The sequence below is a fragment of the Truncatella angustata genome (assembly GCF_020726525.1).
Source record: "Truncatella angustata strain MPI-SDFR-AT-0073 chromosome Unknown BKA67scaffold_5, whole genome shotgun sequence".
NCBI lineage: Eukaryota > Fungi > Ascomycota > Sordariomycetes > Amphisphaeriales > Sporocadaceae > Truncatella > Truncatella angustata.
This window is the reverse complement of record NW_025763385.1, coordinates 2,293,713-2,318,453: the sequence shown is the minus strand read 5'-3', so window position 1 is coordinate 2,318,453 and position 24,741 is coordinate 2,293,713. Positions and strand designations below refer to the sequence as shown.

Genomic DNA, 24,741 nt, shown 5'->3' with positions numbered 1-24,741 from the left:
TGTATCACGCTCATCACATTTACTACACGACTTCCTATTACGATCAAATCCTTTAGCACCAGACTCGAGTCGCACCTCCGACCCCTTTCAGAAGGGGAGGAAAGGGGAAGGGGGGTGGGGGTGTTTGGGCTCGTCAGAAGCTCTTACATCCGTGTCGAGACCTTACCTGGTTGGTATCCCTCCGGCGCCTCCGTGTCCAAACTTCGTCGCCCTTCCTTGGTCATCATGAAGCTCGAAGTGGCGGATCTCCTCTTCCGGCTAGGTGTGCAATACAATCGGCGTAATGGTGGGGGAGAGCCAGCGAAATCAAAAGTTGCCGGGAGCCTTCGTGAGTGGGATGAACTCGGACAAACGTAGGCAGCTGGTAGAGAGTTTTTGGTAAAATGATTTCAGATAGATGTTGAATGATTGGCAGGTAAATGCAGGTAGATACAGATGTTGAGAGGAGCAGTCAGTGCCATGCATACGTAGCATGGCGCATCAAGCTCAATAGTTTGCATTTCAGAGTATGTAGTGCAATTCAAGAACGATGATTTACACAAACGCTGGGGTAGCTTCAGGCATTTCTGCGATTCGACTTGGGCCCACAGTACAACCCATTCGTAATAGACATGTAACTCAACAGACTCGCCACTCTCTGTTGCACCGCCTACCCTAGAACCTTGTCCGCCAAAGTTTCTGGACGACGTTAGTGAGTACTTCGTGACGACCGAGCGCCTCAGTGATGAGCGCAGTGGATGATATAGCTTACCAGCAGTTCCGGTGTTGTCGGGCTCTACGTGAACCGACTTGACCTTGCCTTCCTCGAGGATCAAAGCGAAGCGCTTGGATCGGCGGTTGCCAAAGATGGCAACGCTGTCGAAATCGAGGTCCAATGCCTTCGTGAACTCACCAGTCGGGTCTCCCAAGAAGCGGATCTGGAGGATTGGATCAGCTGTGGTGAACCATCATGCATACTGAAGGTGTGTTACTTACGCCGGAGTCCTTGGTAGGGTCAAGCTGGTCTTGCCACGCCTTCATTCTGTGGGCAACGTTAGTAGATGCAAGGGCTTGCAGACGATCCTTGGGATAAGCATGAGATCCAAACCTCGCCATATTGCCGACAAGTTCTCGGCACATTTAACTCGACTTGAGGACGAGGCACATCTCATGCCCAAAGGAATATTCTTGAATGGACAACTTACACAAAAGGGTCGTTGACACTGACAACGACAACCTTGCCTCCCTCGGCAATGATCTCAGCGACCTGGGGGTGGTTGATGTAACTGGGGATGTGCTGATTGGAACAGGCGGGAGAGAAGGCAGCCGGAACTCCGATGACGATGCCACGCTTGACATTGGTGAACTCTTCGGCGAGGTTGACCTTGTTACCAGGGCTGTTCTCGACCAGGTCCGTCTGGGGGAGCTTGTCACCTGGCCGGACGAACAGAGAACGCGAGGTGTGAAACTGCGACGCGCGTGTGACGGCTGGAGCCACACGAGGGGCAGCACGCTGGCCCAGGGCACGGGGGAGGGAAGAGAATGCACGAAGAGCCATATTGGTTGTTAGGAATGTGTTCAATGAATGTTGGTAAAATGTAAATAGTACCGTGTAGATAGCTTGAGGGCTAGAGACCACCGAGGTCAATTGAATTGAGCTTGGGGGCTCTCCGGGCCAATGACGCCATGCCTCCGTCAAAGTGCACCGTGCCACGTCCCAGGGGAATGGCGGAATGGAGACAGTGCATTGCGACGCACTAACGTTAAGAGCTGGGGCAGAGCGCGGGGGAGACTGGGGGCCCGGTTGGGGCCTAGACGCCGCTCCCTTTTCTTCTATTAGATCTTTAGTCTAGTGCAGCGCCTGAGTGAGGACCTTAATCCAACCTCAATAAAGAATAACTGCCAAGGCGATGATGTCCCTTGCGGATGGTCTTGAACATGGACTGTGTCTTTCCTTCCTTCGTCAATCGTCAACCTAACCACTATTTGGTATCAACACTCTTCGAGTCAAACCCAAGTTGACTGTAATCTTTGCGTAACCGAGCGCCACACAAGCGATCAGGGCCGTATTGAAATTACTTGCAGCCTTGACCCCGTACCGCGCCGCATTATTTTTGCACGTTACGGCCTCCTGTGTAATTGGGTTCTTATGTGGAAGGTTTTGAAGCTCACAATTTGGGAGTACTGGAGGGTATTGCAATGTAGACTCGCTGGAACCGCTCACCAGATGAAATTGAAGACCCGAAAACTACCTATAAATATTCACACGGACGCATAACTCTACGTAGAAAGTCGTTCTCAGATGTATTGTCAATACTGAAGGCCACGTCGAATGACATACTGAAGTAATGCCCCGAGAATGAAGGTATATGACGACTGAAAGTAGGAGCATCGGAACTGTGAAGATCCAGCAATCCGCTCTCAATAGCCAAGCTGCCTTCCTCATTTGTTTGTAGTACCAGGGGAACGGAAGATGATTCGCACTACAATCGTCTAGCAATCCAGAGAGAAAAAGTCACGGCACGAAAACGAAGCTACTATGACTACCGTTTCTCTTCTCGTTTCACGCTTTAACCTACCAAACTGGCGATCCAGCAATACATATAGGTATGGTCGAGTGGCTGGTCCAACTTGGATCCTTCCATGTTTTACACCGCACGCCAAGCTTGATTCTGATCTGACATGTGGCGGGTGCGTCGCACAGGTTCCCAGCCCTCTGGGGAAGAGTAACCCACACTATGAGAACAAGTGCTGACACTCGCAACTAAATCTTCAGTGACTAACCTGAGTCCCTCGAGGGATCGGGCATGCGCCCGCATCTCCGTATGCGGTCCCTCTCATTCCGGATACCGCTTTTGCTGTCTGTGCATGGGATCTCTCCGCGAAGATGGCCATGCAGAACTGAAGGGAAAGTAGACTTCCGAAGGCTTTTCAGCTGCGACAATAAACGCGCGAGAAACACAACAGAATATTACGGGAGTGCTCATGTATATAGACAGATTGAAAATGTTAGCTAGTACCCGCAGAAATATAACCACTACGCGGTCCGATACCAACGAGTGACTGTGGCACACTTGTCGGCATTGAGAGTCTGTTACATTTTGAAATAAATTACCGGTTAAATGAAACGCGTTCGGTTCATACACGCTGTGTCGCATTGGAGGATAAACTTTAGTCACTTGACCTATCCCGAGATCTACTCTTCATCATGCAAGGGTCTTTGATAGCTGTGTCTATCAGAGATAGGTCCCAATGACTATAAAGCCCATCTCTGCAAATCGTCCAGCACGTAGATATCCAGGGCGCAGTTCTCTTAGCACTCAATAATCACTCCATATTGGACCTGCCATCATGTATATGATGTTGCGTGTGACCGGTTTAGCGGCTATAGCTACGATAGCCCAGGCCCACTGTAGGTACTCATGAAGAGTCGAACATGCTAAGATTAACACACCCTCCCTAGTCACGTTTGTGCGCATCTCCGTGAACGGGGAATGGCAAGAGCCAACACGGTTCATTCGGTAAACGGTTGGCCCCTCTCACTTGCCACGTCTGGCCAGAACTGCTCACACATAGCCCAGTAACAAGACCACACCGTTTGAGGAGCCGTACACGCCCAACACAAACTACAACACGCGCATGTACAATGACCCGACCTACGCGACAGATATCTCGGAGTCGACGCGTTGCGGCCGGGACAACATGGCCCACGCAGGGGATACTGAGGTCCTAACCATTCGTGCGGGCGATACCATCGAGTTCGCGCATCAAAGATACGAGCCGGCTTTGTGGACGGACGCTATGTGGTACAACTGCACCGACGGACGGGGTAGTTGCAACCCAAACCAGGTCAATGTGAGTACTACCAGTGTGCTCGCCCACCCGCCTGTTTTTGATCAGCTCCTAGGGCATAATGGATATCAATCACCAAGGGCCCGTTATCGCACATTTGTCGAGAGTACCCGACGGGGTCGATGTGAAGGAGTACGACGGCTCGGGAGAGTGGGTCAAGATCTACACCCTAGGCATGGAGTGGTGGGCGAACCAGACAAATCCGGTTCACTGGCTTGCCTATAATGACCAGAAGTGGCCCGAGAAGGCAAGTTTTCTTTTCAGGCTTCTTAGACTGGAAGTATTGACGATCGTAGTTCATTTTCAAGGTCCCGGCTCAGACACCAGCTGGGCAGTATCTGTTGCGTATAGACGAGGTTAATACTGGTCTCGAAGAGCACAACGAAGTCTTCAACTCCTCTTCACCAGGACAGTTATATCCTAGCTGTGCGCAGATCCAGATTGAAAGCGGCTTTGGTGGAAACGTGCCGGAGGGGATCAAGATCCCCGAGGCGTTTTCACATGCATCGCCAGGTAAGCATCAATCTCTTCTCGATTGAGGCTGGGGACCTCTACGCATCGCTGACCTTCTACGCCAGGAATGGCCATCACACTCGCCATGTATAGGGACACGGACGTTGATGCCGCATATGTCTATCCCGGTGGTCCTCTATGGGATGGAGAGAATTTGGTACAAGACAGACCCACCGTTGTGGATGCATCACGGTCAAAATAGCCGGATCGTATGTGACGAGTTGCGTTGATCAGTGAACAAGAATTGCCATTACAGCTGTAGGGTATGAATTTGCTCAAATTGCCACGACGCCTTCGTCCACTCGCTTTACCGCAAGTGTTTCAACTTTAACCGGCTCTTCCACCTCACTGATGTTGTGTTCCTCGTCTATGTTTGATGGTTTACTGCGATTTGTCAGTTGAAGACTAATTCCTACAGGTGGAGCAACATACCCATCTTTGAATAGAACTCGAACGACCTGAGTCATTATTACCAAACAAACAACCATGCATGCAGAGTATACGTAACCCTTGGGAAACCTTGGGGCGTCGACAGTGGGGTATACGAAGAGTGGGATCCAGGCGTTGGTTGACGTCGCGATGGCCGTCATCAGAATCAGCGTCAGCGACCGCTCTTCGATATTGTCCTTCATGATGATGTTTGCCCAGCCGTAGAGCACCGAGGAGACCGCCACGGCAGAATAGCTCACACTGAAGGCAAACCATTTCGCTGATTCCGGCACATTCCAAATTGCAAGGATAACAAGGCCAGTAAAGTTAACTGTGGAGGCAAGAGTGATAGCAGCTGCACGTCCAATCCAGAGGTCGGCGCTGAAGTTGATGAAGAGCACGAAGAAGATGCCCAGTGCTGGACTGATCGTGGCGAGTTGGTTCATAGTCGCTGTGTCGAATCGATGAAGACTCTTGATCCAGAGCAAGAACGCAGCACTATTCGCGGAGGTATTAAAGAAGAAGATATCCCACAGAACTATGGTGTAAAAACGCCAATTGGTGAAGATTCGTTTTAGGAGCTTCAGAGAGAACGGGGTGCTGTGAACCTTGGCGCCAGCATTCTCTAAGCGCGATCGTGCTAAATCGAGCTCGGAATCCTTGATAACCAAACGATTAGGCCTAGCTGGCGTTCCAGGCCAGACAAAATATCCGAGAATCGCAAGGGGCAGTGTGATGATTGCGTTGATGATGAACAGCCATCTCCATCCTGCCAGTCCATGCACGCCATCGAGATATGTCGTTGCGGCTGATTGAAGTAAACCAGCAGTGAGTGTCCCAAGTGTCAGGCCAACATAAAAGATGCCCCCACGTCGGCCGATCTCGTCACTCCTGTACCAACTCCCCAGAACAAAATGCACACCTGGAAAGTAACTCGCCTGGACCACGGTGTCAATAAATCCCCGATTGATCGAAAAAGCCAAACTCACCTCGAACAAGGAAACCATGAAGCGATAAGCCATAATCTCGCCGTAGCTTTGAGCCCGGTACTGTAAGAGTGTGAAAATTCCCCAACCAAGGTCCAGAGTAGGCACCAGGAGATGCATTGGCACGCGCGGAAATAGGTAGATGAACGGGAGTAACCCAACCACGTTTCCAACGACGAAGATGGTCTGAAACTGTACGAGCTCATTGCCCTTGAAGTTAAGCTCGTCTGACATGCCAGAAACATAGGCGTTATCTAAAATGCAAACGTGAGTGTCTGGCCAGAACTTAATTAGGTGGACAAGACAAATTGGCTTACTGATATTCGTTTGATCAATATATTTTACCCAATAGAGGATAAACGCATATGGGACTATTAGAAGATCGAGCTTCGCAATGAGTTTCTTTTCTTCCGGTGAGTCGGTTGGCGAGTACCATTGGTACCACCGTCTGGTTGAAGTCGATTTCGACATGTCTTCTTTTAACTCGTCTGCCCGGGTGTCTCAGAGCATTGCACGGAACTAAGCCAATGGGCAATCGGTCATGTACAAACAATGGCACCGAGTCTATATACTTCATCAAGTCGGCCGAGCTACTTCAAGTCGTCAATTACAATGTTAATCACACCACTATGAAAGCGGGTTCGATTGTAGAACCCGAATTATATCCTATCACGGGTTGTAGAACTATCGGTTCCGGTGCCGTGGGATAGGAAGCGAGTAGACATGAACCCCACGTTCAGGCCCGGTGTCGATGATGCCATCTGCGTTATGATCACGCAACCCGCTTTCCAGTCGCATCCGTTGTGGGTGGCACCACTTTTCTTCTTCTTTTCTTTTGATAATTAAGACCGGTAGACCAGGTTTCTGATGCTAGAAAGTAGCACACTTTGACAATGCTTGACAGATTGCACCTCTGGTTATAAACAGATGCAGTATGAGCAAGGGGTAGAATGCCCCGCGCACGCCGATGGCAAAAAGTGCAAAATCTCCTATCACCATGTGCTCACGCACAATGAGTTGATAAAGATATTGAATCGTTCAAGCCGCCCAAGGGCTAATTGTACCGAAAGGCAATCATTCGGATCCGAGGCCCGTGCAAAACAACATCTTGCGGCAGAGCCATAGTCGACCTAGCCTTTTCAACCTAGCCAACCGGTCAAACAAAGCGCTTATTCAAGTTGATGAGCTATGATTGACTCCCAGCGATGGATAATCGTGCTAGCGACAGAGGAGGATTGACGCGGTTTCGTCCAGACGATATGGCGCGGGGGAGAGCTCTGATCTGGTCTGGATACGGTCTACGACGAGCCAACGGCGCGGATTGGGAATTTTTGTCATCAACATCGTGTTAAAACGACAAAGGTGCTGGACTGGTTTGACAATTGCACGCGGAGCACTTGCCCTCAGAGCCAGGATCGGGTGTCGTGATTTGTCCTCCACTGTGTCTTATTGATAGGAAGCCCGGACACTGACAAAAGATTTGTTGTCGGGGCAGAGGGACTAACGTGACACCAGTATTACCAACAGGCAAAGTTGCAATAGAGGAGCTCTCGACAAGTTGGTCATATTGCTGCGAAAGCGTGTTCTGTGTTGTGTCCAACTTCTTTTGAGGCTTGAGTTGAGATTGTTAGTGCCCGTCCTGCTGCTAGTCTATTCTAAACTAAATACAAATACCCCACGGTTGCGGGCACAATGGTCTTGCGGAGTCATGACTACTACGTACTAAGTATTGACAAAGAGAAAAGGCTTACACTTATACATCTACTCAGATGGAAAACTTATCATGATTCGCATTGTTATGAATGCTTCTCGTCCCTGTTTGTCATATTGTTTATGCACTACTGAAAAGGAGAACGATGCACAAGGTGTTCATAGTCTACGGGTGCCTTACCTAGTCTGCCTAGCAGGCTTGGCTTCAGGTCTAAAATAGGTGCTCGGCTGTCGGTCTAGACTAACCTAGCAGGGTACTCACGAATGTGACTTATCCAGCTGCGACTGAGCTCAACATCGATCGACAATAACTCTTATTTCTCATTTCGGATGGAGTTTACGAAATTGCCAAATCCTTCGCGTCTCCTTGACCCAAGGTACAACCGGTAGTGCTGACCATGTGTGCCTTGGGAGTCTAGGAGTACATTTTCGTGACCGAATTGGACATGCGATTAAAATACCGTCAGAGGCCCGGCAAATCGTCACTGGCTATCATAGTTGCCAAAAAATCCAGCACTTTCGCACCCATCTCTTCCAATTAGCCCTTGTTTATCTAATAGTCATTCTTTTCCAGAATGCGGACACAACTGTTGTTTGCCACCATCATGGCCGTTGCTGGCGTGTGCGCAACGCCATCAAATCGGAATGGACGTCAGCTTGCACGAGGGTCGCAGTCATTGCCACGAACTACAGGATCTGGACCTAATGCCGTCCTAACTGCAGACCTGAGCGCTTCACACGGTCGTATTCAGTCAGCAACCACAGAGGACACGATTATGGCGGAAGCTGATGGAGTCTATGGCACATGTCTGGTAGTAAGTCGCGACATCGAAATGAAACCGTCCAAACCGTCCGCTGACCCCACTAAAGCCGACTAATACCACTGTATCCGATTGTCAAGCGGTCTTGGGCGATATTGCGGCCTTTGGGGATATGGAAGGCAGCAACGGAACAATTTCTGTTGCACCGGGCTTCTGTCTGAACTGGTGGGAAGGCACCTGCCAAGGACGGGTGTGTGGTAGAAACTCAGGGCTCTCAGCAAGCTCTGACTGGATCGTGGAAACCATGGAAAGCTCAATATTGGACACATGCATCACAAAGGGACAAACTGGTGTCGTTGCGGATTGTTCTGACTGGACTGCCACTTGTGGTACATATCGTCTGTTTTTGCAGACGTACACTGACCTATAGTCCGACTCACGTGCGCCGCAACAACAGACGCCATCATGCGTCTTTTGGAATTACTGAGTAACAGTTCTCCACTAGACTAGACATGAAACCAGAGGAAATAATGCAATATTTTGGTTCGCCGTGCCAAACTGGGATTACTTTCTTGGTGTTCTGAATCTGTCAATTTGAGCTTGACATAAATCCCTTCTGCTGTCAATGAACTCGATATATTTGGAGCACGAGAAACCTGCAGAGTCAAAGCAATGGCTTCCACCATCCTCCAGCGCCTGTCAGCCACTCCCCATTTTCACTTGGACTTATTAGTCTTGCCATCTACGCCTTCAAATTCGTCGAGTTGATGCACTCCTGGCATTTGCATTCGCAAATTCGGCGCAAGGTAACGTTGGGCAACTTACCATGAGAGAAAGACAGAATTCCTTCCACTCGAATTTCTTTTTCCTGGCTTCTTACAGAGCTTCTTTTCGTCGACATTTCATATGGACGTAACCGTGTGCGTAGTGGTATCATAGTGACCAATATTGTTTCTAGGATATCGTAGAATGCCATAGAACAGAACGTCTATCTAGTGACAGAGGTTATGCAATTCAGGAAGAGAGATGTTCTTTGGGTTACCAGATAAAGATCAGAGATTGCAGCATGTCGTTTTTATTTAATAGGTCTACTTGATCGTTTGTTAAAAATAACTCCATAGTAGGCAAGTGCAACCATGGTGCAATCATAACGTCACGTGTTGGCGTCAGACATGGCTCCCTAAACATCAGTCAGACCATTTCTGTTGCTTAACGCAGGGTCAAACATCGAAGGCCCGTCTTGTCTAAATAATTTTAGCAAAACATATCATGCAAGACGAAATTCATTGCGCCTTGCGATCTTGCTGCTGCCGCCACCGCTGCAATTATTACATCACGGCAGCTGCCAATTTACAGTATTGTCGCAATGATAAGTTTGTACACAAAAAGCCGAAATTACTTACGCTTCGTTGACTTATGTAAGTATAGGATCGGGACCGATCGTGACCCCAAATGCGGACGAACTGCAAGCCGCAATGTGGGAACTTTTGTCAGCATAGCTGAGGTGAATGCCAAGCTCTGTTCAATGCCAACCACGAAGCGGCCGGCCTAGTTTCCTGCTTACACAGTCTCGCCCCGAGGCATGGCAGTGCAATGCTCAATTACCTCGAAATTGAACTTTGCATGATTGTTTTGACGCTTCGGCACCGATACGGAGCGCTTTATCCAAGTCATCCCCGCCATACAAGGTATGTAGGGGCCGAAACTCAATTGGGGAGGGGCAGCCCAATCGATGTAAACAAAAGGGAGACGTAACCCTTCTCACGAACAAAATCAATCCAACATACGTCAATTACCCCGTACATCTGCTTGCCGGCTGCAAGCTCTAACGCATCCGAGATGGCTTCATTCTTCAGCGAAAATAACATATCATACTACACGGTATAACATCGCGTAAACTCTTGTATTAGAACCCGGCTCACATTGCACAGCTTCCATTCGCATTGGTACTCGCCCTTCTTCCTCGGGTATATTCCGGTTTGGCAGGTCCCGGCAAGAGGTACTTCGACCCTCAGAATCCACGCAAGTTCGTGGAGACATTGGCCAAGGCAGAGGCATTGGATAAACAAGTCAGTTGAAATGATCAATGCATGGTGAGGTTAATGGACACTGATTGATGACATGCAGCTTCGATTGAGGCTCCAAAGAGCCGAGTCCTGTAGCGCGAACGCGTTCGAAGGCCTGCCTCTCTACGCAGCAGCAGTGACTGCCGGCAATGCAGCTGGTCTGTCGCCCCAGGCGCTGAACTTCCTATCGTTGGGTTATATAGCCAGTAGAATATTGTATTCCTGGGTTTATATTTTTGGGCAGGACAACCCAAAGTTGGCTGCCTGGCGAACGCGCGTGTGGACGGCGGGAGTCGGTTGTGTCATGACGCTATTTATCAAGGCCGGTCTTAATTCCCAGCCGAAATAGTTGCATTACTTGGCCGCGATAGAGAGAGTCGGTCGCAATCATTGATGGAATTCCTAAATCAGATGATTTTTATGCTGTAACTTATATTATGGGGTAACATATAGAAAGCAAGCTGTAAGATATTTTTCAGTGCTTAAGCAACCGCTTGTGGTGTGGGGTGGAGAGGGACATCCACTAAACTCCAGAGCTTTACCGCACAATGGTTGGCAGTGTCGCAACTGACTTCACTGGGCAAAGTATTCGTCCACCTGCCATATTGAAGATGTCAACGCGCATGGCTATCACAATCTCCAAAGCGTCCAAGGCGAGACCATTGGGTCTGATGCATATCCAATGCCGCGTGAAACCAGGCGTCAACAAGAACCGCGAGGGCGTCAGCTCTCTCACTGCTGACGCGGTCGAGCTCAACGTCGCAGCGCCTCCACGTGAGGGTGAGGCCAACAAAGCTGTGATTCGGGTCATGAGTGAGGTATACTGTTTAACTTTCCAGTGTCAAAGATCAGTGCTCAATATGGACTTCTGCAGGCACTCAATATTCCAAAATCAGAAATAGTCATCAGCAGTGGACTCAAGTCGCGAGACAAGACAATCGAAATTAGTCCCTCTACGTTGGGCTTGTCGGAGGCTCAGAACAAGGATCAATGGCCAGCTCTCGTCAAAGACATACTGATTAAGCACATTGCTCAATCAACTTGATCCAATGAATATTCAACGATACAATAGCACGTTCCTAGCATAATTACCTCGCCTATTTCTGCCTCATAGCCTGACTTTTGTTATCGGCCATCCTCTAATCACGGCCAGTGTCACAATATGGCTTACGCTCAACAGGACTATCTCAACGTTACCTTTAGGACTTTCCATTTATGGTAACTAGCTTATCCTTATCACTTGGCTAATACTTGTATCGAATTGGACTCTCGATACACCATGTCACCCGCCTGTGGCGACGCCGGAGATCACTCAATTTGGTTGCTCGCAACCTGCTGGACATGTGCGGTAAGAGCGCTGGCTCAATTGTCAATGATGTCTACAGTAATTTTCGATCTGCATCTTTAAATGCAACGTTATGTTATAGCGAAAAGGCGATGATCAGTTAGTCCTCTATTCAAAACAATTGCTTGGCTAAATATGATGACCCGTGACATCGGAGCGACCCAGCAAGGTACAGAACCTGGAAAGTCGCATCCCAACTCGACAAACGACCAGTAACCCAAGGCAGACGCAGTCTATCTGAAATGTACGGATTAGAGGAATTTGTTTTGCTGGGCATTCAGCTCGAGGGGTTATCCTAAATCATCAAGATAGGTAGCGTCAAGGGCCGAAACGTGCCGCCACCTATTAAGTGCCTGAATTGTCAACACAGCCATCAGGTGCATCTTCAAATGGAGGGGCTTTGCTGTCATCTTTCCGCGTGGGTAAGAAAGCGACGCGCATCAGAACTGCCGATATGCATGACAGGGGGGTTTTGATGTGCTACAGGGGCAGCTGGGTCAGGGGGTCGCGCTAACAGAGGAAAATTGGGTGACTTTCATATTTCTGAGACGGCCCGTTGGTATGCCTCCTACAATAAATGGTTCGGTCGTTACCTTTCCACAAATCACTGTACCATTGCCGCTGATAGGCCTGAGGTGTGTTGTATCGTTACGACTCAGCGATTGAATGGGAGGATCGATATATTGCGCTCATCATTGCTTGGCAGCATCGTGCTGGCTTATATAACTAGGGCCAGTACCCGATACACATTCATCAAGGACTATGTCTCAAGTCTAGGATTATAGCGAGCATCGGCAATACACAAAATGTTCGTTCTGCCACTTCTAGTTTCTTTCCTGGCCTTTACTGGCCACGCTTCAGCGGCAACATGGTATTTTCTTCGTTATTACACGCCGTCAGGAGCAAAATTCACTTCCTTTTCTGGACAAATGGTCATACCTGCTCTGCCGAAAGCCGGCACATATTATCTCTGGCCAGGGCTACAACCATCCGATGGCAGTGGGGTTTACCAGAACGTATTAGATGGCCGAAGTGGAACTTGGTGGATCGGTTCCGGATGGTGCTGTAGCAATCCAAGTTTACCTTGGGGAAGTGGTTTCAACACTTACGCCAGCGAGACAGTCACGTTCAGTAACACCCTGAAAAGTGACAACTCCGGCTGGACGTCCACCCTCACCCGGTCCGCCACCGGCGCTAGTGTCACAGACACATTTGCGCTTGGTACGTGAGGCACCTCTTTTGCTTTTGCTTCATGCTGACCAAGTCTACTTTGAAGCCAGCAAGTCTTTCAACCAGGTCCTATTCGCTATCGAACTGTAAGCTTCTGGTTTCATTGTTGGTTTACGATCCCTCGTACTAAATTGTTCAAGCACGGGAGTAAGCTGGGACTTTGGACAACTAGCTTTCAACAACGTCAAAATTGTGAGTGCTATGATGCCTAAGCCCAATATACCACGATGCTGATCGTATAAAGACAAGCACTGGCACGGACTCCAGTTGGTGTGACTCAACACCAGAGAACTATAATAGTGCAACTACCTTCTCAATCTCTGGTGTTAAAGCTAGCGTTTCAGGTTCTACTGTGACCTGTACTATTTCATCGCTTGTTCTACAAAAGCCAGCATAAGGCGAGCGATGTTTACTATAATCACATGAGTATTGTATCAAAATATTGCAATATATTCTTTGTACTCCACATTAGTGCCTCATAAGTTCCGTTCTGCTTATTGTTCGATCATTCTTACTGTCACACTTTATCTACGTCGTCCCACCCATCTGACATCGTTGCGTTGGGCTTTTCAACATGTGGGATTTAGAACAAGAAAGACAAAAATGAGACAACGGATTCTCACCCTTGATGTCTGTTTTGTGTAAAACTCCATGTAATCAAATTAACATGACCTTCGGCCTGGCTTAAAGTCGTTCTTTAACTCTAAGTAGTGTCGATCTTATAGTATATCCTACTCAACCTATTAGCGCACTCTAATGATGTGATTAATCGTTTCATAAGAGTGCATAGGGGATTTTTAGTATGAGTTCAAAAGTATCTACTCCACCAGACCTGTTCAAGAATTGTCAATATATCACCGTCGCCACATGTCAAAATCACACAGCCAGTCCCAAAAGCTGTGGTAGTAGATACGATGGTGGAAACTTAGAGAGCTGATGAGGAGAAGCATGTCAGTTTTGGCGTACATTATGACAGTTATTCAAGTGTTCCAAGAAGGATAATGGAGAATATCAGGCTCTATCATTGGGAGTGGTCTGAATGTGAATATTTGATTCACAAACTGAGATAAGATCACCATTGAGGCAGTTGAACAGAGGTCGTATGAATGCAGGTAGCATATTTTCCTCCTCCATATCCCGACTCTCCTCTGGTCACGTCCTCTCGCAGTGATGTACTTTCGCTCAGATATGGTGATGCTTTCACAGTCGATCCCAAGCATAAAAAAAGTCCAAAGCCTTAGTAACAATTTATGACACCATGATCATCTTCGCGGATAAGAATTAACAGGTCAAGGACGAAACGGTTTATCAGCCCAATCTCATGTATCATGTATCATTGCTGAGCTCAAAGATAATTTTATACTAGCCATTCAAACGTTGCATAGTCGGAGTAGTCGTCGTTTATTAAAAATCTAAAAAATCTAGATATATATCAGAAGCAAAACAGTACATACATTCATATATCACTATTTCAGTTCACATGTAAAAGGATCCTTCTATTCTACCATCCATATCGCTTAATCGGTGGCAATAATGAAAACGCCAGAGTATCACACTAGCTGTGCAAACACGACGTATGCTGCAATCTTCAGGTGTCTACTTGAGCGGTACTCCTAGGGGCCTGGAAAGAGCTTAGGTGCGACGTTCGTATTTAGCGTGGAGCAACTCCAGAGCAGTAGAAAGGATCCTAGTATCGGCTGTGCACCTCGGATAAAGAAGTGAAGCTTTGCAATTCGATATGGCCAAGGAACAATTTGTAGCGAGTGAGTTTTCATCAGCTTTGTTTAATTTGCCATTTAGTCTAGCTTGAACTAGGCCCTTGGGAAGGACACGAGGCTCCATAGCGTTTAGGCAGTATTACAAAATGAACCGGATGATATAGTATTCAGTCTGAGTATGGTTCAATGTTTTCATTTCCCTTGAAGTCCTCGACCCATTCGTACCTGATCACTAACCTTATATTTGTTATAATAAGCAGAACATGAACTTCCAGGTTAATATGGTCAATCATACGATGAAGTTCAATCACAAAGGAGAAGTATTCGAGAACGCAACCTTTGATATCATTTCAAATAAATGTAATGGTGTTAGATGCAGTGTAAAGTGACACAACGCTCATTATAAGATAGCTAATGAGCATTATGTCAATATCTAGCAATGGATATATACCATGATAACTACTATTCAAATAACGGGGGTGCCACTCTTTTTGGTAGTGTCACACAATAACCATCAGCTATTTAACATGTCACTGGAACCATTGATTTGTTATGAAAGTTCTAGAAAGAGGTCATCTATCGTGCTTATTTTATTTCTTAGCCGTTCTATGCAATCACGGCGAGCTATATTAGTCCAAATGAGCAGAAATGTACACTTAGGTTAATTGGCATTGTAATGCGATCTAAGAATGATAAATGAAGATAAAGACACCACACAGATGATACAAAGGAGATAAATCACTCCAAGTTGCCGGATCTGATGGAAAGATCTCAGGATATGAGCCAACCACTGGTCGGTACATGATCTAGATCATCATGAGCTTTTCTTATCTTCTTTTTCCACTTGGAACTCTTGGGTGGGACGAGCATAATACCCATGATCTAGACTCATATTAGGCATCTTGATTATATTTGTTGTTTTATTGTGGCTGGTGCTCTTCTAAGTCATACTTTCCAAATGCTTGTCCAAGCGCTTTGCTTTTGGACGGTCAGTTAAGTTTCCACTATGAGGGCAGCCCATCTGGAAAGATACAAAAACTTCATTTCGGCATCATATAAATACAATTCGTAACAACGCAGATGTAATATGCCTATTACTGTTCTGGAAAATACCGCACTCAGCCAAGCGCAAAGTTGAAGTGTGTGAACGGTCTTTTGCTATCAACCCAGACTGGTACACTACTGCAGTCTTTCTATTCGAGGGGAGGGGTCTCTGCCACCCATCGTAGACAAGATTAGAATTTTGACACAGTTGAATCGAGGATCTTACATTTTGTCCTATTGGCTAAAACGGACTAACGCATCTCATCGCTATGTAGGATTTGATTTAATAAAAAAGGTATGGAATAGGAGTCGATGGGGATATTGCCCTTCTCGCTATGATATGCTTGTGTAGATCACATATAGCTCAAACAATGAAGAATACAGAGCGGTGCCGTAGCGTCAGCTTGTGTTCACTTCATGACGCATCGTCCCAGCATTACAGTTTCTTTGCTCTTCGTCGTTACTACTCTATAATAGGTATTGACTTCATTTTTGTTTTCTTTTTGGCTAGCTAGGCGATCAGCAGCATCGACTCATACCAAGCACCGAAATCATTTACTCGTGAAGTTATATGCGTGACCTGGTTCCCAATAAAAAAAACGCGAACTGTTGAGGTCAGCTCAGCCTATGCTTCGGGTTCATGCTTAGTCATCACATAGTGACTCTCTGATCAAGGTGACAGTAGCTCAGCTTCTAGTCCGGAAACGGCATTCACAATTGGAAACCGTAAACATCAACTGACAAGAGTTCGTGCTGCTTGAATAGTGATATAACTGGCTAACTCTGAACGTGGGTTTTGGTGCAGACTAGACTAAATTAGCCCATCCGAAACCTCATCCGAAGTTCCGCTATCGTGTAAATTGTGACCCGCCGGATCCTTACCGAGAGCGTCTTCCGCCATGAAGACCCACCACGGTGAAGATTACTGCCCGTGTGATCGTGGAAGAGCTTGCCTTCTGGCTTCTTGAGCGTAGTAACTGATGCATGTAGCACTTTTGACTTTTTAACACCAGTAAAAACAATGACAGCCACCACTCCCCTGCCGGAACGATATTCAGCAAGTCTGACGGTGCAATCTCCGCTTGGCTCCCGAACACACGGGCCGGGACTCATAATCATATCGCCCGCCGGCGCGCCCGCAGGTCTCGAGATAGACCCGCAACAGACGTTTGCACAAGAAGGATACACCGTTGCTCATTTGAGGCTCTCGTCGGGCTACAGTAGCTTGAGAATTCGAGATGAATTGAGAGAAGCTACAGAAGCTCTGGATTTCCACGACTGCTGTAGCGAAAAGTCGCGATATGGTATCATCGGTAAGATGCTCTATTAAGTATATGCTAGTTCTCTGTTTGAGACGCGTGTTGAATCTTGCGCAGTGTATTGCCCGTCGGCCTATCCTTATTTGGTCGAAGCGATCAATGGGAATGGAGAGATCAAGTCGGCTGTCTTCTTTGGGGAGCTACCGAGCTCGTGTCTGAAGCCGCACACATCTGTTCAGAGCCAAGGTTCTAAGTTCGCGTCAACTGAACACACACGTGCTCTGAACTTCTTGGGAACCTGAGTCTATGTTTCCTTATGATGAGAGAAATGGTGGAAAGCCCTCCCAGTCATTAATGGAAGCAGAAATCGGAGTTAATGCGGGTCAACTGAGACCTATGCATGTGGTAATGTGCCTTTCAAGTAGTGCTGCGATAGAGTCACTGCCACAGGGAACACTTCTCACAACTTTGAACACCCCGATTTATTTAAGTCGGCTAATGTTATATAGTCTGCTGCTCTTGGTTAGAAATGAATATATTGACAGGTTTCGGATTGTGTCACATTTTTGCGTGCTACTCATAGGATTTCGCTTATCGAGAGTTTTGTGAACGAACCGGCTCAAAGATTCTTGGAGGTACAGTGAACCACGGCCTAAAATAAGGTACGTGGCCTTTTATTACCTAAGTTGAGCTCTGTTGTGAGGCAAAGACCACTGATTGAATATGAAGAGAATCAGAATCGTCTTGCTCTCTTTATGTCATAAGGTAGCGGTGCTCTAAGCTTGAAGGAAGTATGTTATGATTTTCTTTGATATCTACAAGACCATTGAAACAAGGTACAGGCTATAATTAACCAGTGACCATGAGGAAATTGATCGTCGTCCGATCAGACCACCTTCGATCATGTAATTGTACGCATGTGTGATGGCCTCTCGGCATAGTACTAGAATTGACCCTCAGGATCTGCCGATGTAGGTATTATTTTTCGATTGATGACATATTTGATGATATCAGAAGGGTGCAGGCCGACACTCAGATGTCGTGTGGTCGGCTTGTGCGTGCCCTTGTACTCGGACACATAAAATTGTACGTCGTGTTCAAAACTCGTCGTCAAGCCGATATAAACGCATATCTAGTCCAGGCAGACGCATCCCCGACGTTGCCCATGCTCGGGTGTTCGTGGCGGTGTTGATGAGGTCTGCCGGTCCACAACCTCCTCGGCCACATCACTGATATGGACCTTGTCGCACCAGGATTGGGGAGGGGGGGTCCGTTGAGGGATAATGCAACTAACTACTGCCGTAAATTATGACAATTAAGCGAAATATATCTACACTATTACATGTTCGGGGCATCATGAACCATTATAATCGGTCTTTGTCACTTTAGATAGCAAGGTAGATTAGAAATAGAACGGCTGTAAGAAGGAATAAAAGCTTCCTTTATTCCTGCTTTTTACAAGGTTAAAAGGTGATTCCTGTACATAGAACTCGTTATTTAACACTAAATTAATTAAGTGTAATAAAGTTTTATAATATAATAATATTATATTATCTTTCTATCCTTTTAGATATTTAACTTACTATTATATATGTTTAATATGAAAAACTTAAACAACTTTTTATTATGAAGAATACTAAGAGTAAGTTGTCTTAATTGGCCCTCCGTTGCACTAAGGAGTACCAGTGTTAGATCGCCTATAGCCAACATTATGCTCTATCGAGTATATCATTACTCTGGTCCCTTCCCGCCATCCTACCAATATATTACTGACAAAACGTTACGGCCGTTATTCACTGCTTCGACAGTTTTGGGCCTCTTATAAAGCCATATTATCTAGTCACGCGTTGTGAGATCCTACTTATAAATAAGGATTTTGTCCTAAGGATCATGAAGTTAGATCCTCGCGATCGTACAACAGCCGACAGTTACTAGAAGACCAATGGTTTACTCAGGAGTCAAACTACACCCCTGATCCGTCATAATTATACTACACAAATCTCGAACGCGCAATGCTGGCTCAGATAACAATTTCGGAGTAAGTTACTGCCTTTCAAGCCGGAACAGTTGAATTTATCAACCATGTTCGGCTGGCAGGACCTGGCTGACAGCCGACGCGTTCCGGGCTGAGTCCATTGAGGCTTATTTTAACGGCACAGCAGCTCTGAGGTTCTTCATTTCTACTCAGCCATGGCGCCTAACCTTTATTATCAAATGCGGGGAAATTCTTCCTATGACCTGCCTAATAGAGCCCGGCGTCTAGATCGTTTTGTCCACAAATATCGTTTCGGTGTTATCACTATTTAGTCTCTTCTTGCCCAGCTTTTCTCGTCGCTTATAATTTAATATGTCCAAGTGTATTGTTCAGCCCGCTCCCGACTTCATCCCTATTTCACTTAGTTCGGCCTTGTTTCATTGGCGCCTCCGTTACTTTTTATAATATATTGTAATCGCTATACTGTGGTTCTCTGCAACATGCAAGCGGAAATTTTCTCCTATCCACCCTTAGGACAGGTGACAAAGGTGACCGTGCCTGAAGTCAGCTTTACCTGCGTTCTGAATCTTGATCTGCAATGCATGACCGGTGATTGGCAAGTTTTGCTTCGCTACACGTCTATCGGCTCCGATACATGGCAAGAAGATATATTGACACGTTCCGAGAGGCATATTCTCAAGTCACAGGGTCAGAAAGACCCAACAAGAATCCAGTTGTCATTTGAGACAAAGATATTGATTACAGCGGCTATTCGATTCGAAACCAGGGCCAGACATGGCTCCAAAGGAGCTTGGATAACGGCCCTGGGAGATTCGAAGCTTGATAGTATCGTGACGCTCGCAGACGTGACTGACTCACGAAATCAGAAGCTACTTGACATCAACGACTACATAAGCGATCTCAACCCTGAACTTCGGTCAAGACTGCTGGGTAATGATTTGAAGTCCAACGTCACCTCCTGGATAGTCGAAGTGCCAGTAGAGGCCGCTCAAGGTGAGGCGGCACATATGACACAAGTTATGTTTGGAAAGCCATTTGGTGGTGAGTTTCTGAGGTAAGTTTGGTTCAAGATTGTTACCTTGTCTGGGTGGGTAACAGCACATGTCGTTCCTGGGGCGCCTCAAGCTTGCTCGTCATAACATGCTTTTAGTTGGTTCGCTATATCACGAAATACGACCTCCTGGATGGCACCTCGCCAAGGCCGGACCTATTTCAAGCTAGACGTCGCCGCAATTCTCTGCTCCTTTGTCAGCGTTCATGGTCAACATCTTATTGTTCTTGGAATCAGCGGCTTCGAGAACGTTATGGCCATTTTTGGTGACGACAATGGAGGAGCTCTGATGATAAAGGTTCGTTTTGATGCTTGCTTCGAAGAAGTCAAACACATCCGTATCTAGAAAAGTCAGCTGACAATACAAAGATTCGCAATGAACGTGAAGCGCCGGGTCTTGGTAGAGTCATCCTAGCTGTCGGGATAAATTTCGAGGAGACTCTCGCCTATGCTTTGAGCCAGGCAAGAGCAATGTTTACAAACACAAGCGGTCCTAACAACTCATGGGCAAGCAACCCTATTCCGAAGCTTAGCCGGGATTGGGCTGATCATTGGATGAACGGGCTAATCTACAGTGAGTGATTTTCCAATGTTTCTATATTATTTTTGAGCTATGCTTATATACTTGAGTAGGCCCTTTTAGCAGCGTAGTCCAGAAAATTTCATTGCATGAAATTATGGATGGCTTAAAAGACCTTGAAGCAAAAGGGATTATTGTTAGCAGCTTGATTCTAGAGAATGGCTGGCAAAAAGTCGACCAAAACGCTCCATCTCGATATCATGCTGGACTGGTAGACTTTGATACTGATCCGGCAGCCTTCAAGTTGGGTCTGAAGCATGCTATTACTGATATAAAGGGCCAACACAGATCAGTAAGAAATATCATTGTCAATCATCCGATCTTCGGGTACTGGGGTGGGGTCTCCGAGGACCCAAATGGACCTCTCAGACAGTCTTACGAAATCGTCCATGTACAGCGATCGGAGACAATTCAGCCAGGCCCCAAAACGGTCCTTTCTTTGGCGTTGGTCTCGTCACGGGATGTGAAACGATTTTTCAAGGATTACTATAAGTGAGCTGAAAATGGCTACCCTACTTTATCAAAGGAAAATGTTGTTAACCACGCTTGTTAAGGTTCTTATTGTCCTGTGGTGTTAGTGCCGTCCAAACTGAAGGTATCTATATGCTGGAAACGTTGAACTCGGCAGTCGAACGCTGCGCCTTATCGGAAAGTTATCTAGACGCACAATCTGCAGCGTCTTTAGAGTATTTCCCAGGTGGCACATTGGCTAGCATGTCCTTGTCACCCAGCGCTCTGTTTAACAGCCTGAAATCAACTCAAGCTGGGCAACAAGTTGTGAGGAACAGTGCCATCTTTCCTGACCACAGAAAACATGTATTCAATAACGCTGTTAATGCTTTGTTATCCAGAGCCATTGGTAATATCCCTGATTGGGGCCCAGTGCAAAGCACCAAAGATAATGGCGCGTTCCATCTGGCTGCAAGGGTCATTTCAGGAGGACCCATCCAGATAAAATCGTTTGATGGTTCCAGTGCCGCGGATCTCGATGTCGTCAGACGTGTGAGTGGCCGCACAGCTAACGGAAAGATCGTGGTTCTTCGACCTACTGGAATCGGCAGAACAGTGAACCCATACGTTGGCTTTGAAGACTGCGTGCTGCTCAAAATTGGGAATACACATGGTAGATATTTATTCCTCCTTACGTTACTCTTGAGGGAAAATATTGGCGGCTAATGTGATATTTCAAGTCATTGGCACACTAGTCGTTTCCATACTCGGTACCTTCAACGTGTCAGATCGAGCACTCTCAGAGATTCTTGACATCAAAGACTTCCCTGGTGTGGATCCTGCCAAGGAATACCTCGTGACGTCGAATTCAGGCATAATTGGTAACAGTCTCAAGGTCGACGGCCAGTCTTTGATTTTAGTAAACCTGGAGCCGTCAAGCTACGAGTTTCTGTGTGCATACCCTTTGACGACACTAACCAATCCGCAAAGCGAGACTACCATCCACGTAGCCACTCTAGGTGTTCGAGAAAAGTTACTGGGTGCGGCTGCAATTCTGGATACTAATTTCAGTATTGAGAAAGGCCTACTTGGTTTCAGGGTGGTTTTGAAAGTCCTTGGAGCCTTGGGTAAGAAAAGCCTCCTTCGGCATTCTTCAGAAGACTCCGCATTGAGAGAATTCAAGAAAAAGCTCACATTCTGTTAGACCTGTATATCTCCGACCTCCCAAGACGTACAATCAAAGAGGGAACATGCAATTTAACCCTCCAGGGTCGAATTGTTACTCCCAGTATTCAGACGATCAGGGTTACAGATCGCATTCTAAGATTAGATTTGGAGTCCATTTGGAGCGAGCAAAAGATCGAAAGCGAGTCGGACGAGATCTATGTTGAATTTACAATACCAGAAATTTGACTAGCTTCATCTAAAGATATGTTAGTCATAAGTGGAATCACATAAAAGCCATAGAGAGCTTCTCAACAAAACGAGCAACTATATTTTAGTTGAGGCTTGCGTTCATTATTGTAAGCCGTGGCGAACTACCACGCTGCGTGAATACCATCCCCATAACTGCCAGGTAATAATACTGCAAGGAAGTGCTACGGGACTCAGTTAGTATCGACGCGCTGAATTCTACCCTTGGGCTCTATCAGTCCCCGGGGGAAGATATACTTATATATCCACCAGGTCCGTGCACACTAGCACTGATAGTAGCCCCTGATGATGTTTGGAGGACATTGTTTGTCAACTCAATTTTTGTTGCATTAATGAAATACGTTTAAGCAAATGGGAAATTGGATTCTGGTGGTAGAAAACTCCTAATCTTAATTTTAATCTTTTTGGAGATTCTTTTTTGAAACTTGATCTGTTCCGCTCGGTCAGGTTCCTAGCTGCAAGTTGTGCCTTGACGATGTTCAATACCGACCACGACGCGATTACCACCACATTTGCGTTGTCTCAAGGAGTGCAATGTGCGCTAAGGCTGATGTTCTGTTATATTTGACCGATCCTCAAGACTAGCTATCCTTGAGTACATTCATTCGATCTCAACAGAACTTCATAAAAGCTTATAAAATCATCGGTGCCGATGGCCGTGCCAACTAACTCTGCATGAATCCCAATAGTAGAATCTCTGGGTGGATGAACCTCTTGATAAGCTTACATAACGTACGCCAGACTGGTGGCAGTGCCTTCAAGTGGAAAATCCGAGGATTTTCGTCTGCCCAAATAGATCGGTGGCGAGGCAATAGTAAGTAAGAGATTGGAATTATACGGTCAGCAGAAGCTCATCTAGGGTTCCCAATCTATCTTATAGTCTTGTCAACCTCGGTGATCTTGGAAGAGCGGGTTATTCGACCCGACGTTGGTATTTTTGACAAATACGGAATCAGTATGTAGTTGTGGGGGATGTTGGTGTGATTGGCCAGTCACGGGCACTCTGAATCCTATTAAGATGAGTCGAGACATACCTCCAGGGGTATCAGGCGACTTACAGCTCGTCAGATGATGGTGACACAAGTGATAGTGGTCGCAGTGGTGCTGTAATTTCCATGTACACAATAATCTAGAGCTTAGTAACTCCCACGGCAATTCATGACCCTTTATACACACGTGTTTTGTACCTTTGGATGATTTCAAATCTTATTACGATTGACTCCCTCTCGTTACTGAAGAGATCTCAGGTATCTGGCATGGTGCGACTGATGGTGTTATTGCATGCATTATTTACACAATCATTATCGTCATCATTATCCCCACTATAACGTTTTCCTTGATAAACAAACGTGTACAATTTCGTTGTCACATTGTCGACTTCCACCGTTGTGGCTATTACGCGGAGTATCGTCCCACTTCCCATCGTCCCACCTCCCATTATCCTCATGGAACCAAGCCACGACACCGTATACACTTACAGCACGAATTCCTACACAACTAGTACCAAGAGTCCATGGCCCCCTCCAGGATACACTAATCATGATCTCCATATCACGATCGGCCCCGGGACTTCTATGTATTCTTGGCTCTGGCCACGCATATTTCATCGAAATATTGGGCGCGTGGCCGTTCAAGTTTTGAGTGCTATCTTGGAAATACCACGCACCACATAAAACTTTGTCCATATGACCAGTCCAGTTTGGCAGAGGCTTCCATGGCCGCGGCGGTAATTGAGGGGAGGCGAGGAATCAACCACACTGATCGCAGACATGGAAAATTCTGCAAAACGTCATCAATTCGATTGCTCATTCCGAGCGAGCGTTTGAAAAGAGCAAAAGAAAAAAAAAGAAAAAAAAAAGTTGTAAGTCAATAATTCTACAGTGTGCGATGACAATCTAAGCGATTCCTATTTTGGAATGCCGTAGCGAGCCGAACAACTGCGAGCACGAATTTGAATGGTCAGCCGCGCTGAAAATTTTGAGACAGGAGTTAAAAGTCTGTGCAGCCGGTAATGTAAAAAATAATTAACCCTGGAAACAAAATTCTGATTGCCCCTGACTTGATTCCAGCTCAGCGCTTGTACTATCAGTCGTGGGGGAGGCGATGAGGCGACCCTTCAAAAATCCCGATTGACCCATACCTCTGCGACTCAACACACTGGCGATTGCAAGTAAGATATGAGACAAGATCATGGCTGGTCAAGAATGTGCTTTTAGAATGGCCGAGTTTGGCAACTCCAAGCTATTACGGTGAAAAATTTTTGAAGGATACGATGCAATGTTCGCAATGCTTCCATGGATAGATCTGGCGCAATCACGAAGTAATATGATGTTAAAAG

At 46.5% G+C, this 24,741-nt stretch overlaps 9 protein-coding genes across 9 annotated transcripts; 7 read left to right on the top strand and 2 right to left on the bottom strand.

The window, feature by feature from the left end:
* Window positions 1-649: 649 nt before the first annotated feature.
* Window positions 650-1,537, bottom strand: BKA67DRAFT_659841 (redoxin; the record flags this gene model as incomplete). Its single annotated transcript, XM_046107523.1, has 4 exons — window positions 650-678; window positions 752-917; window positions 976-1,021; window positions 1,185-1,537. 4 exons carry the CDS (start codon window positions 1,535-1,537, stop codon window positions 650-652), a joined length of 594 nt encoding a protein of 197 aa, XP_045957482.1.
* Window positions 1,538-3,330: 1,793 nt separating this feature from the next.
* BKA67DRAFT_647156 (glycoside hydrolase) lies at window positions 3,331-4,546 on the top strand (the record flags this gene model as incomplete). The annotated part of the gene is made up of 6 exons (XM_046105944.1): window positions 3,331-3,391; window positions 3,443-3,500; window positions 3,561-3,834; window positions 3,887-4,078; window positions 4,128-4,344; window positions 4,410-4,546. The coding sequence occupies 6 exons, from the start codon at window positions 3,331-3,333 to the stop codon at window positions 4,544-4,546; spliced, it is 939 nt and encodes a 312-aa protein (XP_045957481.1).
* Window positions 4,547-4,689: 143 nt separating this feature from the next.
* Window positions 4,690-6,230, bottom strand: BKA67DRAFT_536895 (major facilitator superfamily domain-containing protein; the record flags this gene model as incomplete). The annotated part of the gene is made up of 4 exons (XM_046100229.1): window positions 4,690-4,711; window positions 4,777-5,711; window positions 5,763-6,013; window positions 6,077-6,230. 4 exons carry the CDS (start codon window positions 6,228-6,230, stop codon window positions 4,690-4,692), a joined length of 1,362 nt encoding a protein of 453 aa, XP_045957480.1.
* Window positions 6,231-8,074: 1,844 nt separating this feature from the next.
* On the top strand, window positions 8,075-8,740 carry BKA67DRAFT_536894 (uncharacterized protein; the record flags this gene model as incomplete). The annotated part of the gene is made up of 3 exons (XM_046100228.1): window positions 8,075-8,284; window positions 8,340-8,619; window positions 8,661-8,740. 3 exons carry the CDS (start codon window positions 8,075-8,077, stop codon window positions 8,738-8,740), a joined length of 570 nt encoding a protein of 189 aa, XP_045957479.1.
* A 999-nt stretch (window positions 8,741-9,739) lies between these two features.
* BKA67DRAFT_568847 (uncharacterized protein) lies at window positions 9,740-10,776 on the top strand. The gene is made up of 3 exons (XM_046103062.1): window positions 9,740-10,111; window positions 10,162-10,299; window positions 10,358-10,776. Exons 1-3 carry the CDS (start codon window positions 10,070-10,072, stop codon window positions 10,643-10,645), a joined length of 468 nt encoding a protein of 155 aa, XP_045957478.1. The 5' UTR covers window positions 9,740-10,069; the 3' UTR covers window positions 10,646-10,776.
* A 68-nt stretch (window positions 10,777-10,844) lies between these two features.
* BKA67DRAFT_536893 (uncharacterized protein) lies at window positions 10,845-11,341 on the top strand (the record flags this gene model as incomplete). The annotated part of the gene is made up of 2 exons (XM_046100227.1): window positions 10,845-11,114; window positions 11,171-11,341. 2 exons carry the CDS (start codon window positions 10,845-10,847, stop codon window positions 11,339-11,341), a joined length of 441 nt encoding a protein of 146 aa, XP_045957477.1.
* Window positions 11,342-12,447: 1,106 nt separating this feature from the next.
* BKA67DRAFT_678363 (uncharacterized protein) lies at window positions 12,448-13,327 on the top strand (the record flags this gene model as incomplete). Its single annotated transcript, XM_046108850.1, has 4 exons — window positions 12,448-12,862; window positions 12,906-12,957; window positions 13,012-13,063; window positions 13,116-13,327. The coding sequence occupies 4 exons, from the start codon at window positions 12,448-12,450 to the stop codon at window positions 13,266-13,268; spliced, it is 672 nt and encodes a 223-aa protein (XP_045957476.1). The 3' UTR covers window positions 13,269-13,327.
* Window positions 13,328-16,487: 3,160 nt separating this feature from the next.
* BKA67DRAFT_568844 (uncharacterized protein) lies at window positions 16,488-17,452 on the top strand. Its single transcript, XM_046103061.1, has 2 exons — window positions 16,488-16,946; window positions 17,010-17,452. The coding sequence occupies exons 1-2, from the start codon at window positions 16,655-16,657 to the stop codon at window positions 17,192-17,194; spliced, it is 477 nt and encodes a 158-aa protein (XP_045957475.1). The 5' UTR covers window positions 16,488-16,654; the 3' UTR covers window positions 17,195-17,452.
* A 1,663-nt stretch (window positions 17,453-19,115) lies between these two features.
* On the top strand, window positions 19,116-22,476 carry BKA67DRAFT_568841 (raffinose synthase or seed imbibition protein Sip1-domain-containing protein). The gene is made up of 7 exons (XM_046103060.1): window positions 19,116-19,942; window positions 20,039-20,237; window positions 20,309-20,513; window positions 20,573-21,011; window positions 21,074-21,642; window positions 21,710-22,096; window positions 22,174-22,476. The coding sequence occupies exons 1-7, from the start codon at window positions 19,368-19,370 to the stop codon at window positions 22,380-22,382; spliced, it is 2,583 nt and encodes an 860-aa protein (XP_045957474.1). The 5' UTR covers window positions 19,116-19,367; the 3' UTR covers window positions 22,383-22,476.
* Window positions 22,477-24,741: the final 2,265 nt, after the last annotated feature.

Coding starts and splice junctions, on each gene's coding strand:
- BKA67DRAFT_568844 (XM_046103061.1), top strand. CDS start 16,655: ATGACAGCCACCACTCCCCTGCCGGAACGATATTCAGCAAGTCTGACG. Junction 16,947..17,009: donor GTCGCGATATGGTATCATCG/GTAAGATGCTCT, acceptor AATCTTGCGCAG/TGTATTGCCCGTCGGCCTAT.
- BKA67DRAFT_568847 (XM_046103062.1), top strand. CDS start 10,070: ATGGCTTCATTCTTCAGCGAAAATAACATATCATACTACACG. Junction 10,112..10,161: donor ATAACATATCATACTACACG/GTATAACATCGC, acceptor CACATTGCACAG/CTTCCATTCGCATTGGTACT. Junction 10,300..10,357: donor CAGAGGCATTGGATAAACAA/GTCAGTTGAAAT, acceptor GATGACATGCAG/CTTCGATTGAGGCTCCAAAG.
- BKA67DRAFT_568841 (XM_046103060.1), top strand. CDS start 19,368: ATGCAAGCGGAAATTTTCTCCTATCCACCCTTAGGACAGGTGACAAAG. Junction 21,012..21,073: donor TTTTTCAAGGATTACTATAA/GTGAGCTGAAAA, acceptor ACGCTTGTTAAG/GTTCTTATTGTCCTGTGGTG. Junction 22,097..22,173: donor GAAAGTCCTTGGAGCCTTGG/GTAAGAAAAGCC, acceptor ACATTCTGTTAG/ACCTGTATATCTCCGACCTC.